The sequence below is a fragment of the Lupinus angustifolius genome, chromosome LG08, assembly GCF_001865875.1.
Source record: "Lupinus angustifolius cultivar Tanjil chromosome LG08, LupAngTanjil_v1.0, whole genome shotgun sequence".
Classification (NCBI taxonomy): Eukaryota; Viridiplantae; Streptophyta; class Magnoliopsida; order Fabales; family Fabaceae; genus Lupinus; species Lupinus angustifolius.
Genome location: NC_032016.1, coordinates 8,901,118 through 8,918,185, shown reverse-complemented (window position 1 = coordinate 8,918,185; position 17,068 = coordinate 8,901,118). Strand labels below are relative to the sequence as shown.

At 31.5% G+C, this 17,068-nt stretch overlaps 2 protein-coding genes across 3 annotated transcripts; one reads left to right on the top strand and one right to left on the bottom strand.

The window, feature by feature from the left end:
* Positions 6,943 to 13,312, top strand: LOC109354530. 2 transcript variants are annotated; one of them, XM_019597111.1, is made up of 8 exons: positions 6,943 to 6,976; positions 7,013 to 7,554; positions 10,642 to 10,772; positions 10,915 to 11,032; positions 11,389 to 11,490; positions 11,649 to 11,764; positions 11,897 to 12,051; positions 12,401 to 13,312. In XM_019597111.1, the coding sequence occupies exons 2-8, from the start codon at positions 7,068 to 7,070 to the stop codon at positions 12,876 to 12,878; spliced, it is 1,587 nt and encodes a 528-aa protein (XP_019452656.1). In that variant the 5' UTR covers positions 6,943 to 6,976; positions 7,013 to 7,067; the 3' UTR covers positions 12,879 to 13,312. The 2 variants fall into 2 exon arrangements, with proteins under 2 accessions (XP_019452656.1, XP_019452657.1); XM_019597112.1 differs by having other exon boundaries at positions 6,943 to 7,403; positions 7,434 to 7,554.
* LOC109354531 (BSD domain-containing protein 1-like) lies at positions 14,265 to 16,027 on the bottom strand. Its single transcript, XM_019597114.1, has one exon. It carries the CDS (start codon positions 15,937 to 15,939, stop codon positions 14,455 to 14,457), a length of 1,485 nt encoding a protein of 494 aa, XP_019452659.1. The 5' UTR covers positions 15,940 to 16,027; the 3' UTR covers positions 14,265 to 14,454.

Below are 17,068 nucleotides of genomic sequence, written 5' to 3'. Positions count from 1 at the left end.
CGCACCAATTCTGGTTGGCCATGGCGCATCAGCTTTGACCGAGCCATGGCGCACAAATTTCTTTTGGGCTGAGCCCTTTTTCTCATTGAGCGTTTCTCACAGGCTTTTATTGTTCCTTTGGCTTCTAGATGCTTCTTAGAAGCTTTTTGCTATAGGTTGTTATGAGTTAATTTGGCTCCAAAAGTTGTTAATAGTTAGTTGCTTGCTCTTGAAGCAACAAACTTGTTATATATAGAAGTGCTCATTCACTTCTATAATCAAGAAAATAAAAAGGAGAATTATGAGGTATTCCATTCAAAAAAGCAATAAGGACTTTGTTTCTATGTTCTTATCTAATAAAATTACACCAACTAATATAAAATATTAGTTTATTTTTTTATAATTACACATTTTGATTGGTCTGAGACATTGTTATAGATATCAATGAGGTCAAAAGATCTTCATCCCCTCTAATATAGTAGTATGTGACCCACATTCACCCTCCCTTCCTCTTATGCTAATTGCCAACCAACAATAGAGGCGTTCTCAGTGGCCCCACCACACCACCACCTCCATGTGCCATCACTAGCTTCAGGCCTTCATTCTTCATTCGTTGTGGATCATAATGGTTGGTTCTATGGCCATAGGGTCCTACACACTTGGGGCACTGCCTTTTACTTATTCCTCTATGTCTACCATTTCTTTATTTTGGCCTTGCCAACTTGGTTTATGCTAAATGCCAATTTTGCCATTGCACTTTCTAATCTTCTTATTCCCTTTCCTTTTATTGTTTGATTGAAAAGGGCAACATATTGGTTGGAAAATTTAGTAATGAGTTCAAGCTTTTCTTAGTAATCAATACACGTTTAGTATTGAGTTTAGGGGGGGTCAAAACAAAATAAATGATTGGTGAATTTGCATAACACCTCCTACTAAAAGGAAAAAACTATGAATATGTGTCCAACATGTATTTGATATCGATACACTGTAATATCTTTACAACACAAATCAGACATCTTATTGTAATAAAATTATTTACTATTGACTCTATACTTAGCTGACATATCTTCATACTGATAGAATCATTTGTCTTGAACAATGTCTTATTCTTTATCCCAAGTCAACCAGAGTACTACTTTTTATTAATTTTGTTTTTAAAAAATTTATTTTATTCATATGTAAGTATCGATTGGCTAATTGAGACAAAAAATATAACACCGTTCGAGAAATAGATAATACTTTCTACACCCAGTCAACTCCTAAAAGCAATCAACCAATTTCACTTATTGTTTGTGCTATTGGTGAATGGTTGGAATAAAGCTTTATTGTTTTGCATTTAATCTAAAAACAATTTTACACCTTAAAATAGGAAAACTTTAAGAATGGGGTAAAATGACGAGTACCAACATTTTTTAGCGGAAACTAATGTAACTTTTTGAGGAAAATAAGGTAAGTGGAATTAATTTAAACCTTGGATAGAGTTAGTGTAATTTCTATAAGATTTTTGATATGGTTAAATTAGTTATTTAGTCATTATATTTTCACTGAATTTTTTAATAAATCTCTATAATTTAAAGGTTTCTTATTAGGCCTTTATATGTCAGAAACTTTTAACAAATCCCACATATTACACGTTTTAGGTGCTTTATTTCAAAACTAGTTATAAATAAAATGCCTATTTTAAATTTTTAAAAAATATAAGACTTAATATAACTTTAAATTACCTATTTAGAAGTTTAAAAATATTAAAGACAAAATTTTAATTTAGGTTTGAGTAAAATTGTCTCTTCTAGTCTGATACGCAGATAATGCATATGATTTTGAAAGAAAAAGAAATATGTATAATTCGCTTAACATTATAATTATTAAAATTATTTATTATTCTATTTCTATTTGTGAAAATGGGTTTTATTTAATATTTTAAATCTACTAATAAATATTCTTAATAATATATAATCAATAAATTAAAATAGACACAATTACACAATACATGTTTAGACTTTAGACTTCAATAATGCATTATTAGTGTAAAGCTTTTATAGTAACAATAACCAATCATGCATTATATATATGCGACTCCGAAGTATTTTAACCGTTCAACATTTTGTTACCTAAAAATAGTTAGACATTTAGAACAATGTCAAGATCCATTATTTGTTGATAATGTAAATTATTTAAAAAGTAGTAAAAAAATTATGTCATCAATTTTAATAAAAATCAGTTATATTACATAAAATAATTTGGTTAATCTACTAACATTATTTCCTTTAATGAACACTAGTAAAATAAAAGATAGTTTTAAAGAAATAATTAATACCTTAGGCTCTATTTATTTTTCTGTACTACTAATAGTATCTTCACACATATGACTAAAAAAACTAATATATTTTGAGATACGTAATTGTTTCTCTTACTGACTATTAAAATCAAATATTAAATTATTTAGTCTTTTTAAGAATCTAACAATATATTATACTATTAGACCAATGTTGTGTTAATAACTTAAGCTCTATTTGATTGCGAAAAATATATCCTTACTATTTTTTTTTTCTTTTTAAACTACAAGTTTGTTCCCTATATCACTAAAATGAACTATAAAATAGGTCCTCATATGAAATTGTCCTCCTTTAACAGCATTGAGAGATAGATGGGTTAACGACCTGTCTAACTGTTGTTGATGTTGACGCTTTAAAAGTAAACGTTTGATTCAGTAAAACTTTACTCTCCACAAGTGACTCAGTTCTTAAATAGGCCCCCATAAAAAACGGTCCACATACATGCAAATATTAATGAATCAGTCATGTATAATGACAGTCAAAATGATGCAAAAACTAAATGGAGTGTCCTCAGTTGAATCTCATCTCAAATATGATAATCTATTTTCAAATGGTTTTTCTCTTCTTTTACGAAAATTGGGATCAGTATTATTAATATGGTACCCAGTCATCAAATCGATTCGGGTACTAGTATAGTGAGATAGCGGTTCAACCAATAGTTCACTAGTTAAATCGTATACTAGTGAAATTACATATACATATATAATATATTATCATTGACGTTGAAAAATGAATAAAAAATTAATATATTTTTTTTATTAAGAAATTAATTTTCAATAAAAAATGGCCGGTTTTTGTCAGTAAGATTATATGACCAATATAATTATTGTACCGTACCGATATTAGAATCGTTTCACCAGCCGACACGAATCGGTTTTTACAATTATGATTAGGATTGTAATTAAAAAAAGGATAATTTGATTATCATCATCAAGTTTTTAATTTAGATAACAATTTTGGTAGTAGTTTAATTTTGAAAATCCAAAAACATTTACGTTTCCCACAATTCGGATAATTACTAATATATTCGGCTATTTGAGGACATTTATAGCTCAACATATTCAAGTTTATATTAGAGGGATGCAAGGGCAAGATACTCACCCTAGAAACAATTTATATGGAGACTATCGGTTGTTTCTCGAACATTTAAAATCAGTTTGTGAATTAAATTTTAGAAGGAACAATTTATACGGAGACTATTAGCTTAATTGTTGACAGTTATAGAAGTATGCCAAACAACCATCCATAAGTTATATCGAGAGGACATTGATGATAGTGCAAGTTGGTATATGGATCTATCGCTATATAAACTTGCTTAATTGTTGATAGTGCAAGATACTCACCCTAAAAACAATTTATATGGAGACTATTAGCTTAATTGTTGACAGTTATAGAAGTATGCCAAACAACCATCCATAAGTTATATCGAGAGGACATTGATGATAGTGCAAGTTGGTATATGGATCTATCGCTATATAAACTTGCTTAATTGTTGATAGTGCAAGATACTCACCCTAAAAACAATTTATATGGAGACTATTAGCTTAATTGTTGACAGTTATAGAAGTATGCCAAACAACCATCCATAACATCGAGAGGACATTGATGATAGTGCAAGTTGGTATATGGATCCATCGGTATATAAACTTGCTTGGCAACAAGCATGTACATGTCACCGAGCAATTCTAGGTTTACTTTCTATGGTTAGTAATGAGGTCATATTTGAATAGAGATCTCATAACCTAGAAGGAGCCATAGGAATATACTATTGAATTGATGATTCATATCAGTGTTTTAAATTTAATTGTGGTTACATTTGTGGGTACCGCAATTGTGATTATTATGGTGGTTATGATGTGTATTGTCCTGTGAATTATTTTGTGATTAAAAAATATTTTTGAATTTGATATGATCTAAATTCGGTTTGAGTAGTTATGTTACGGTTTAATGCAATTACATCATTGTGATTCAATATCACACTATAATTACAGTGTAATGTTGGTTGCATTAGTCATTATAATCGCAATATTTCGACCGCATTACACAATATTGTTCAAAATTTGAATCATTTATGCAGATAATTCTCCACATGGGAAATATAAAATTTTGAGGTATTTTCATAGACCTAAATTGCAATTGAATTGAGGTGTTTTCCCAACGATGCATGCATCTATACCAACAAACATACTAGTCGACAACTATTCTAGTGTGCTTGAAGGTTGCTCGATAGTACATATGATTTAAAAATGTTTGGACTTTGGATGTATTAATATTTTTTACTGTCAATAAGAATAAGTATGATCTGTAAATGATTGAGTTATTTATGCATGATATCACAAGTTCAATTTTATTCTATATATATGAGATTAAAGGATAAATAAATGTGAATTTGTTAAGTGATTATATGATCATTAACTAATTTTTAATGTTAATAATTCATTTATGATTATATGACTTAGATTTATTATTTTTATTATGTAATACATAAAATTACATGGTTTTTTTTTAACTTTGTTATATTTAATTTTGAGTTTTTATTGGAACTTCTCTTTCAATATTTGGCTTCTTTCATGTTTGCCACCTGATTGACTATATTTATGATTTTTGTTGTTACCAACATTTAGTTTAAAACTTTTTTCCAATAACATAATTTTATTTTAAAAAATCTACGTCAATTTACTCCCAAATCTTAATATTTTATTAAGAATGAAATAAAAACCCTCTTTTTCAACTATTCTTTAAATTTATTTCTAATCAAGGATCTACAATTTCGTTTTATTTTTTCTTTAACATCCCCTTTGCATAACTAAGGATCTCATATTTTGTGATAATTCACGTCTTAAAATTTGATGACTTGAAAAACATTATACTTCCTTAGTTTTTTTTAACTAAATATACTTTTTTTATTTAATAATCATATATTCTTTAATAAATGAAATGAAATGCAATGAGACAATTTTTTCCCAAGTGCTAGTGAAAATTTGAAGGAATATACTTTATATAGCATGCGGCGTCTAATAGTGCCACGTCATGTGGAGAGTGGGAGCCACACAATAGCATGATTAGCTTTAGCTAGCATGAGTTTCTAAAAATATTTATATTAAATACATATATGCATTAGTTATATATATCAATCACTATAGCCAATTCATATAGTGTTTTTTAACGTTTTCTAAAATAGTATTTGGCATGCACGAAGTATATTCTTCTACCAATGATTAGAAACTAATCACATTTTTTAAGGTGAAAATGAGTCTTCTAATAGAGTTCTTCCATAATTCAATGTTGGATTAAACCTATAGTTATAGTTTAACAACTTAGCATATTAAAAGATAAAAATAGGATTAAATTCATTTAAGGAGAGCGATGTACCTAGAAAAAAATATAATTAATTGGTCTAAAGATTAACTTAATGATTGATATTTTTTAATAAACGATATAATATATTATGTATGAGTATATATTTTATCATGATCTCGACATGTGCATGTTAAAGTTCTTCTTAGTCTAAACAAGATATTCTTCCATTTTCACTTAAAGACTCGAAAATATAAATTTCGAATTTGAGTATAATTAATTAATCTCTTTAATACTTAAAGTTATGATTTTTAATTAAAATTTCTATTTATTAAATGGGTTGTGTCATATCTTAAATGGATTTTTAATTATATCATTGATGAAATTTTGTTTTTAATGAATTTCTAAACAATGAACCTTATACTCTTAAACAAATTCTTTAAAAATTACACTTTAATATATATATATATATATATATATAAATCATATATTATTCCTATGTCAAATATCATTGATTATTACACAAAAGTAACAATAATAAATGATGTACTAGTGATATAAAAATCATTACACTAACAATGCATAAATATTAAACTCTATATGAAATAACAATGTATTTGAGTAGAAAATAGGTTGAACTCTTCTAACTTTCCATGTTCTAATTTTTTTTATATTTAAGATTATACATATTTGTTTGGTTGTCCATCCTAATAAGTGTCACTAAATCAAACAATTGATATTTTGGTAACCATGAAATGTAACAAAATCTTATATAACTAGACCAATACATTATTAAACTAATTAACACATTGAAAATTGAGAAAAGTGGAGAGTAATTTTATCCAAATTCCATATATGTATTGAAAAGAACGATAGAGAATAGTAAATTAAAAAGATAAGAAAATTTTGGAGGAAAGTTATAAAAAAATATTAATTAAGTGAGAAAAGATGCTTACATAACTAATGTTAGATTTAGAAAAATGAATATAATTTATGTTGATATTATAAAACATCAACAAATATGAAATAAGATAAAAAAAAACCAAAAGACCAAAAAAAAAGTTAGAGCAAAAGAGGAATTCTTAAAATCATTATAATGAATCATTAAATTAACATCAAGATTTAATTAAGATTTATTTATTACATCAATAAAGTGGAGTATTACTAAAACATACATTTATTGATATTTATATAATGCAGGTATGAAAAATTAAAAACAAATCATAAATGTTTATTTATTAATAGTACTCATCTCTCTCTTTGTTTAATACTCATAAACCCTTCAGCCACCTTTCCCTTCTAGTTTGATGTGAAAACTGAAAGAAAAACCAAACCAAACCAAATCTCTCTCTCTCTCTTTCTCTTTCTCTTTCTCTTTCGCTTTCTCTATTTCCTCTTCCATTTCTCCACTTATCTCGGATCAAATCAATTCTCAATTCTCAATTCTCCTTAACCATGCCAATGGCGGCTACAACTTCTTCTTCACCTTCTATTCCACTTCAATCTTCTCCTACAATGCTTCCTCTTCATTCTCCTCCAATTCTCGTTTCTGACTCTTTCGCCAAAGACTCCATCATCGCATGGTTTCGCGGCGAGTTTGCTGCTGCCAACGCCATCATCGACGCCCTCTGCGGTCACCTCACTCACCTCGGCACTGCCTCCGATTACAGCTCTGTTTTCGCCGCCATCCACCGCCGTAGGCTCAACTGGATCCCGGTTATTCAGATGCAGAAGTATCACTCTATTGCTGACGTAGCACTCCAGCTTCGTAAGGTTACCGATAACATGTCGTTAACGCCGCCGGTGACGGTGACGACGGAGGTTGAGGAGAGTAAGGTTTATGAGAAAGAGAAAGTGATTGAAAGTGATCATAATAATAGTGATGAAGCTGGTGTTGAACACGAAGAGTACGATTCACCTGTGAGTGAAATTACTGATTCAGGTAAATTATAAATTAAGCACTCAATTTTTTGTTTTGTTTTGTTTTTCAATGTTTTCTTGTTTTCTTCACATTCTGTGTTTGAGGTGGAATTTCAATGGCGAGCCAGCAATAAAGAAAATTGGTGTTTTTTAATCTCATCATCAAATTCTGTGTTAAGTAATATCAAAAGTTTGGGTAAAGTTTTCAGAAATTTCTAGGAATTAATAAAAAAAAGTGAACTTTGGTCCGTGATTCTGCACACTTGATTAAAAAATTTAATTGCATAAACTGTTTTTTTTTTACCTTGGTGCAATATCATCCACTATTTCACATGTTATTATTGACTCAAATAATAAAATGAAGTATAAAAAACATTTACATTCACGCGCATAAAGTATAAATATATGAAACTCGTTTTTTAATTTCATCATTAAATTGTGATGTTAATATTTTTTGGTATCTCTCACCTTTTCTTGGTTGACGAAGTAATTCATTTCGAGGTTTGTAATTGTTTATTTCTCTCAACATTGGAGATTTAGTTTAGTTTTGTATCACTGGACTTGTTGGTATTATTTTGGTGTCAATAGGAGAATAATTGAAGTTTTACTATTCTTTTTTGTTTTCAAATTTATTGTTTTATTGATTAGTGTTATTTTTAGTTCAAGACGACCTCCTGTCCTTTTTATTATATGAAATTTGGAGAAATACATAATTAGTTTGGTTTGGCTTGAAGAAACTATTGAAAATGGAAGCAAAATTATCTTTTATGGCTATTAATTTATTGGTAATAAAAAAATGTTACTTTTTATTTTCGACAACAAAAGGCTGAAAAGTTATGCTGATTCTTTTTAAAGAAGCAAACTTTAATTGTTTTTTTCTTCTTTTTCTTGATTAATGTTTTAGTAATAAAATATGTTTATATGCACATTTAAAATTTGCACTGCTGTCGTTTCGGAAAGAAGGAATGGAACCAAACGAATGAATGATACTTGCCATCGAATCCGATGTGTGAAATTGATTTTGTATGCCGTTTCATATTTTTCTAGTCAAAATTTCTGTTGCGCAATAATAGAGTTGATTAGTTTAACATTTTTGACTCATTTAACTTTGATGACTGTTCTATGATCTTATGAACTTTTTGACAAAGCTAACCCATATGTTATAATTTTTTGTTTGTATTGATTTGTTAAAAATACAAAATAGTGATGCTCCTCAAATAACAATAAGAAATCGATTACACGAGGAGCAGGTGGCTGCTATTTTTTATTTCTAGAGGGATTATTAATAAAAAACGGATTGAAAAGGTTAAGGCATAAGAAAGCGATAATAAATTTAATTATTTAATATTTATCATTGTCATTGTAAAAAAATTTCGCAGTGGTAAATGTATAAGAGCTACACAGATAAATAATAGATATTAAAATATTTAAAAAAATAATTTGGGACTGGTTAGTATCTTTACATAGTGAAATATCAACATGAGTATATATCTTGTCCCACAACTTGTGTCATTGTATTTTTTAATAATATATACAATGGCATAACTTGTGTGTCAACAACCGATGTAGATGTGCTCCACAGATATAATCAAGGGTATATATATTAGGAATCAAATTTTAATCTTTAGGTTTTGTTTGAGATTAGGAGGGAAAGAAAAGGAGAGATATTAAATGATGGGGAAGGGAAGGAAAAAGGAAATAAATCATTTCCCTTGTCTGAGAGTATGAAATTTAAAAGATGGAACATAAACTAACGATAATATAAGAATATTTTTTAATTTTTTTAAAATCTAATTAACAATGAGAAATAGACAATAATGTATAATTATATAATATTACAAAAAATATTTAATTATTTTAACATTTTATCTCAAAAAAACTCTGATGAAACTTAAAAAAATAAACACACAGAAGACTTTGAGAAATGTCCAAAACTTTTTTTTTTTTTCATCTAACTCACAAACAAGAGAACCCTTCACTTTCCCTCTCAGACTTCACGCCCAAAAGAATTTGGGTGAAGGTAAAAAAATTTGATTTATGTGACCAGAAACTAAGATTGGGTTACCTTCCGAATTACACCACACAAGGTTAAGGTTGGTGCAGCGATATAGAAAATTGTGCAATGAATTTAATTTGATGAGGTGGGGGTCACAAGAGTTGTGTGCCTGATGCTGTTTTTACGTCAATTGTATTCTGGTTCGGGTTTGAGTTCCGTATTTGTGATTTGACAAAATTGGGTGCCGATCCCAATGACCCTTTCTCATATGTTGCAGTTGGCGGGTCAAACTTTGTCTTATGAGTGGTTTATGATTAGGTGAATTAAATGCTACCAAAAGGAAGAAAATACCTTTTAAAATTTAATGTCTCTAAAATTTAATCTAAATGAATTTAATATCAGTCTATTAAAATGTAATAAAACATGTTCGGTAGCTATATGCATTTATTCCTAATACAGACATGTAAATTGTAAATACTGTTTTTGCATGCATTGGTCTGCCCCTTTTGGTACTACATACTGAACTCACATTTATGGTATACATTGGACACCAATGAATAACAACTACTTTTAGAAGACGGCATATATTTCCTCACAAAGAAAAAAAATGTATATGGTGAAATAATATCACAATTTTGTAGGTACTCTTATTAGCCATATTTCCTCCTCTTTCTATCCATTAATTAAATTAACTACTATATCATAATAATAAAAAAGGAGTAATATTGATATACTTAGCAACATTAACCAAGGCTTGATTAGCATATACACTGCAGTTAACTACCCAAGGAACTTGTTACCTAAGTGGATTGTAACACTAAAATATATATTTAATTTAATTTGAGGGATATCAATTGCAGTCCATGTTTTGTATAATGGAGAAAGAAGGTATAATGCTGTCAATTGTTTATCTGAACACAATGCTTTGGGGCGGAAGTGTATTGCATTACAATGTTCTTTTACAACTAACAAGCATTAATCTCATCACTACCCGGATCGCTCACATGGATCCGAACAACGTGTATCATAAATCAAATTCTGACTATTGAACATTACAATGTTCTTTTACCTGGTATTAAAGTTTGCATTATCTTTCTTTGGTTTCATGTGCAGGATCTCAAGAAATGCATACCAGTTCCATCAACATTAACATATGTTCCAATCATGAAGAATGTGAAGGACGTTCTTCACAGATTAAGTTGACAAAGGGTTTCAGTGCAAAGGAGTCAATAAGGGGGCATATGGCAAGTTCTTTCTTTTACAAACTCAAAATATATCCTTTTTTTTTAATATAGAAGCATTGATTCAGAGAGTTCATATACTCAATAGTTTATGCAGTAAGAACCAGCTGGGTATTGCTGATTGATAGCTGATTGTAATTTGCAGGTGAATGTTGTGAAAGGATTGAAATTATATGAAGACATTTTCACTGATTCAGAACTCTGCAAGCTCACAGAATTTGTGAATGAGCTCCATAATGCTGGCCAGAATGGAGAACTCTCAGGTACTATTTCTTTATTTCATGCCAATTTCAAGGGTTATCATAGTTTTGTTTATCTACAACCACAAAAGTTAAATATCAAGATCATACATGGCAGCACCAGTTTATTTTTGCAGTTATATAATAACTTTTGTATGTTCTTCATTATTTTACTGACTCATTATCAGACAGAAACACTCTTTCTACTTAATTAATAACAAACCGGACATTATATAAAAGGTACTATGATCTCTCCTGACATAATTGTGACTGTATTTTTTCATCACATGACAGATTAAAACATAAATAAGCATTGACACAAGCTGTGTTATTGTAAGCAGTCTTTAAAATACTAACTCTATCTTCTCATGCAAACGTAGGTGAAACTTTTATACTATTCAACAAACAGATGAAGGGGAACAAGAGAGAGCTGATTCAGCTAGGTGTTCCAATATTTGGACAGGTTAACGAGGACGCAAAAAGTAAGAAAAATGATCACAAGTAAATTGATTATATTGTAAAACTTTACCTCAACAAAACTGTAACTTTGTTCTTATCATCTCAGATATTGCATTATGACAACAAGAAACTATAGTGATGATTCGTAATTCTGTTTCTCTTTTTCATTTTTTCTTTATAGCCAACATAGAGCCAATACCAGCACTTCTTGAACGTGTCATTGATCACCTTATCCAATGGCAATTACTTCCACAGTACAAAAGGCCAAATGGTTGCATCATTAACTTTTTTGATGAGGTAAATATTGCATTTTTATAGCTCACTCTTCTTAATTTCAGTCCAGTATTAGTCAAATAGGTACTACAATCATCTCTAGTGTGCAATGGTATGAGCATTTACCAATATCTCTAATTTTATTTTATGTTTCAGGGTGAATTTTCTCAGCCATTCCTGAAACCACCTCATCTGGATCAACCTCTGTCCACTCTTCTTCTCTCTGAATCAACTATGGCTTTTGGGCGAATCCTTATGAGTGAAAATGATGGGAACTACAAGGGTCAACTCATGCTCTCATTGAAGAAGGGGTACATATCGAAGAACTTAGACTCATTGCACTCCTAAACTTCCATTTATTAATTAAGATTCTAGTCTTGCTAAATAAAATGGAAGAAGTACCTTCATCATTTATAGGACACCATATAACTGAATAATGTGAAGTGAAGGTCCTATATTTAGGGCTGCATCCAGATGTAGTGATACGGTTTGCATTGTTTTATTATGATCACTTATAATCAGCACATGAAAATGCATTATTTCCATTTTGTTTACTTTTGGCAAGTAAGTTTGTCTCTAGTAGAATGAAATTGAGCTGATCATTACAACACTATTTATCATTTAAATTGATGAGTAACATGTAACACCTTAACATTGCAGGTCTCTTGTAGTGATGAGAGGGAACAGTGCTGACATGGCAAGGCACGTAATGTGTCCATCACCTAACACAAGGGTCAGCATCACCTTCTTCAGAGTGAGGCCAGACTCCAACCATTCCCAATCACCAACTCCTACCATGACAAGTGCAATGACTGTTTGGCAACCTGCCATTGCCAGCCCATATGCTTTTCCAAATGGAGCTGTGAGTGGGTACGAGGGTATGGATATGACGCCTAAATGGGGAATGTTCCGAGCTCCGATGGTGATGCTAGCTCCTATGCGCCCTACCACATTGAATGCCCGCAAGGTGGATGGTGGTGGGACTGGGGTTTTCTTGCCCTGGAATGTGCCATCTAGAAAACATACGAAGCATCTCCCACCTCGTGCCCAAAAAGGAAGGTTTCTGGCATTACCTCCCCTTACTGAACCACAAATGGGAGAGTCCACTTCTGAACCCAGCATTATTGTTGAAGGATAAGAACAGTTTAGTTCTGAAGCAGCCTGGGGTAAATGTGAACCAAGAAAGGTGGCTTTTACTCTTCAGCTATTTACTCATCATTCTCGAGAATTTTATTTTGTTGTACAAAAAAACAGTACCAGCACCTGGTGCTGCAAGAGAAGTTTGCTTCATTAATTCCTTTTTTTCACCCCTTCCCCTTAGATAGATTAGGTATTTAGGTTTCACTTGTGTTGAGTGTTCACAATGGTTTTTATTTATTTATATGTTGAGCAATCAAGGCAAGAGCTTTACTTGAGAGATCAAGTTTTCAAAATTGAAGTGTGAATTATCTTGACGGTAGAATTTGTAAGATATGTTAAGTTAGACCATCAATCTAGACAAATCAAATCATCACCAGGAAATGATGATTCTCTATTCAATTCCAATTTGTTATATATTAAGGCCAGTTTCTGATCAAGTAATGGCATATAGTAGAATTCCAGCAGGAAAAAAGGGGCATTCTTCTCTTAGAGTAATGTTACTAGTTAGTACAGACTTAGGGAATTATCAATATAAGCATATTTATCATTACATTTTATAATATGCATACACTTCTAATTTTCAACAATTATATTTAAAAGATATATATAAACTATAATATGCATACATTAATAGTTCTAGTGATTTCTTCTACATCTTCGTTACAATCTGACGCCCTTAGTTCTAGCATTTTTCCTTTTTTATGTATAATTTCTTAGTTTGGAGTTTGGAATTCCTATACCTTCAACATTGACAGGCTTTGTAATCATTGAACTCAGCATTCAAAATCTGGAATTGGAAAAACTCAGTTACCTATTGTAGTCCTCCCTCACATTACACCTTAAGGCAGTCCAATCTTTTCATACAGTTGGAAGGTTAGACTGTGCCACTGTGGGACTTGGATGGGTTTAACAGAACATGAGTATCTTGCAATGTACTCTCTGTCCTAATTTGATCCTTTTTTGGCAGCCAATCATCTAAATAATGCCTAGTATCGTGAAAAGACAGCATAAATACTGACACTGAGTGACCATAGTTTGGGTATGCTAACGAAATTTTTAATCTCAATCAATCTTATGTTGAAAAGGTACTAGCATATTTGCGAGATTTGGGTGCATTATGAATTCTACGTGATTCTACTCTTTATGAATTGTATGTCCCCCGATGTCTAAGGCAATTCCTTCCTATGGTGAAAGGTTTCAAAGTAGAATTCCTATTCTTCATGGCTTATATTCTGCCCTTGGCACAAAAACCAATTCTGATGTTGTGACTTTTGTCATTATTTTCTTATTTACTTTATCCTCGAGCTCATTAATTATTTGACTTGTAAACTCTGTCTATCATCCGAATCAAAAACAAGGAAGATGTGCATAATTTAAACCATGGTTAATAATAGATGAAAAGAGATATTAATTTATAAATTATTTCGTTTCAAACATTTTAGGAACAGATGACCATACTTCTATGCCAATTTATACAAATACAAAAACAAAAGAGTGGGCACTATCCCTTTTGTCAAAAGGACACTTACATATGTATTTCTCTCCAGAAATCAGCACTGGATACATCAAATATCTCAAGGTTTAGCAGGCTCATCATCATCTTCAATGTCCCAACTCAAGTCTTCATCCGCTTCTGCTGCACTTAGGCGCTTCCGCAAATCAACTTCGCTTCTAATGCCACTCTCAGTTACTTTCTTTTCATCAATACTGCTAAGATCCTCAATCTCATCCCACCCGAGGTCATCCTCATCATCATCATCATCATCATCATCATGTGCTGAGTGCTGACTTCCAACCTTTGAAGACTCATTATTTATATCAACAGATTTTGCTTCATCGGTCTCCTTTTCTGCTATCTCTTTCCCATCAGATTTGGTTGCAGAATCATTCTTGTTCACGGCATTGTCCACTTCTGACTTTGAAGCTTTACCAACACCAGTTTCCTCATTAGTTTCCTTCTTTCCATCAACCACCTCATGAACAACTCCGGATTTCTCAACTTGTGATTCCTCAACAGACTTATCTGTCTTAACACCAAGTTCCTCATTCTGCACTAATTTGTCTTTCCTCTCTAGTTTAGACTCCTCCTCACCCGCATTACGCACCTTTTCCACATTCGATATTAATGTTGTCTCATCATTGCTAGTGTCAGAGCTACCAATTTGTGAATCAATATCTATCGTTTTCCCCTTACTTTCACCACCAACCTCCTTATTGGTCACAATCTCCGGTTTTGTTTGACTCTCCTCCTCATCGTCGTCATCTTCAACATCCCAACTCAAATCCTCTTCTCCCTTCGACATTCTCCTTACAAGCCTAGCTCTCACATCCTCAGCTTTCTTGAGCCTATAAACCTTATAATAATACCTATACCAGAAAGTTTCATGATCGACATTGTCCGGAACAATCCTTTTATAAACACTCTCCATATCATCATTCTCCCTTAAAAAACCCTCAATTTCCTCACTTCTACCATCCAATGAAAACTCCGATTTCCACTTATTATACTCATCCAAATCCTCAGGCCCTTCAATATAAGTGCTAGAATCACCCTGAATCACACGAACCTGAGCATCAAACCTACTATACCGTTTCGAATTCAAGCTTTTATCGCTAATGTTACCGAATCTCTGTTTTGGAGTGTTATTACTGTTATCTGAATCAGAATCGAGATCAACGGCTAGTATTGCATCCTTACCTTGAGATATGATCTGAGCCGTTCCTTTAACAACAGTGTTTCCGAACTCGTCAATGACGTGAGTAACCGTTCCGAGCGAATCCTGCGCAACCTCGATCTCCTTTTTCAAACCAGTGCTGAATTCCTGCAGATCGCGACGGTATGTTTCGATTATTGATTCTGATTTTGATGTTAGGGTTTGGATCAGACCTCCGAAGTTCCACGCGCCGGTGCCGGAACTGTCGGTTTGGGGGATTTGTTCCGATCGGGGTTCAGTCGGTGTGGAATTGGGATCCGAATGGTCGTTGTTGAGTGGGTCATTGTTGGATTCGGATTCAAGAGGATCTGGATCTTCAGAGAAAACGGATTTGAAGAAATTCATGAGGAGGAATTGTGAAAGAGATAGAGATAGATTGGAGTAACGAGTTTGTTTCTTTAACTTAGGGTTGGGGTTTATATTTATTTTGGTTGCCCAAGAGATACACTTGCACTTTTAGAGCTGTTAACATATACTTGTCACTAGTAAGTAGCACTAACTCTTTTAGTGAGTTTTTTTTTTTCATCCACAAATTCAAAACTCATGATCTTGTTTAAAATGAATCAAACCAACATTCCTTGGTTGAGTTTATATATCACAACTAGAGATAGTAAAATGGGTTGTCCAATCCGTTTAGCCCACATCCGCACATGCCCACAAAAATTTAATCGGACATGGACATGTCTGCATTGGTTTAAGGGACAAAATTCAATGTCATGTTCGTTTTAAAACGAGCTAACATGCTTGCGGACAATCCACAGACATTGTTGAATAAATAAAAATTCATATAATAGATGAAAATTAAATTAAATAAAGTAGTTGAAGATAAAAAATTAACAAATTTTTTGATATTTCATATGAAGTTTAACAAATCACATTAGATTACAATTTTTTAGGGATTAAAAATCGCATTACATTATACCTTATTTAAAATTTTCTTATTTTTTCCTTAAATTATGTGTATGAGCCACCTGCATGCCCAATGAAAATGCCCGCGAACTTAGCGGGTGAAATAGGCAAATAGACAAAATTTATGTCCTACCTGCAAAAAATACAAGCTATACGGAGAATGCTCATTTTACCATCTCTAATCATAACCACACATTTCCATTTTTAGAGTTTAATAATAAATACATTTTTTTATTCTTATAAACTAGTAGTTAAAGGTTGTTGGTCTAGTATTATCTTTATATTAGATCTATATATAGATCAAAATTTAAAAGTTTTGATTTGTGAAAGTGACGATATTTGTTGGGAGAAATAGTTACATATTATAAAAGAAATTAATTTGTTATGCTTGGTAAAGAAATTTGTTGAAAAAAACAGTCACTTTATGAAATGAAGAAGTGGTGTTAAATATAATACATATGTACATTCAAGATTGTTTCACTTAATTTTATTAAATGTATAATTTCACTTAGTGTTGTTCAATATGTAAGAAATAATAACACTCACTTTACTGAATGCGGATGAA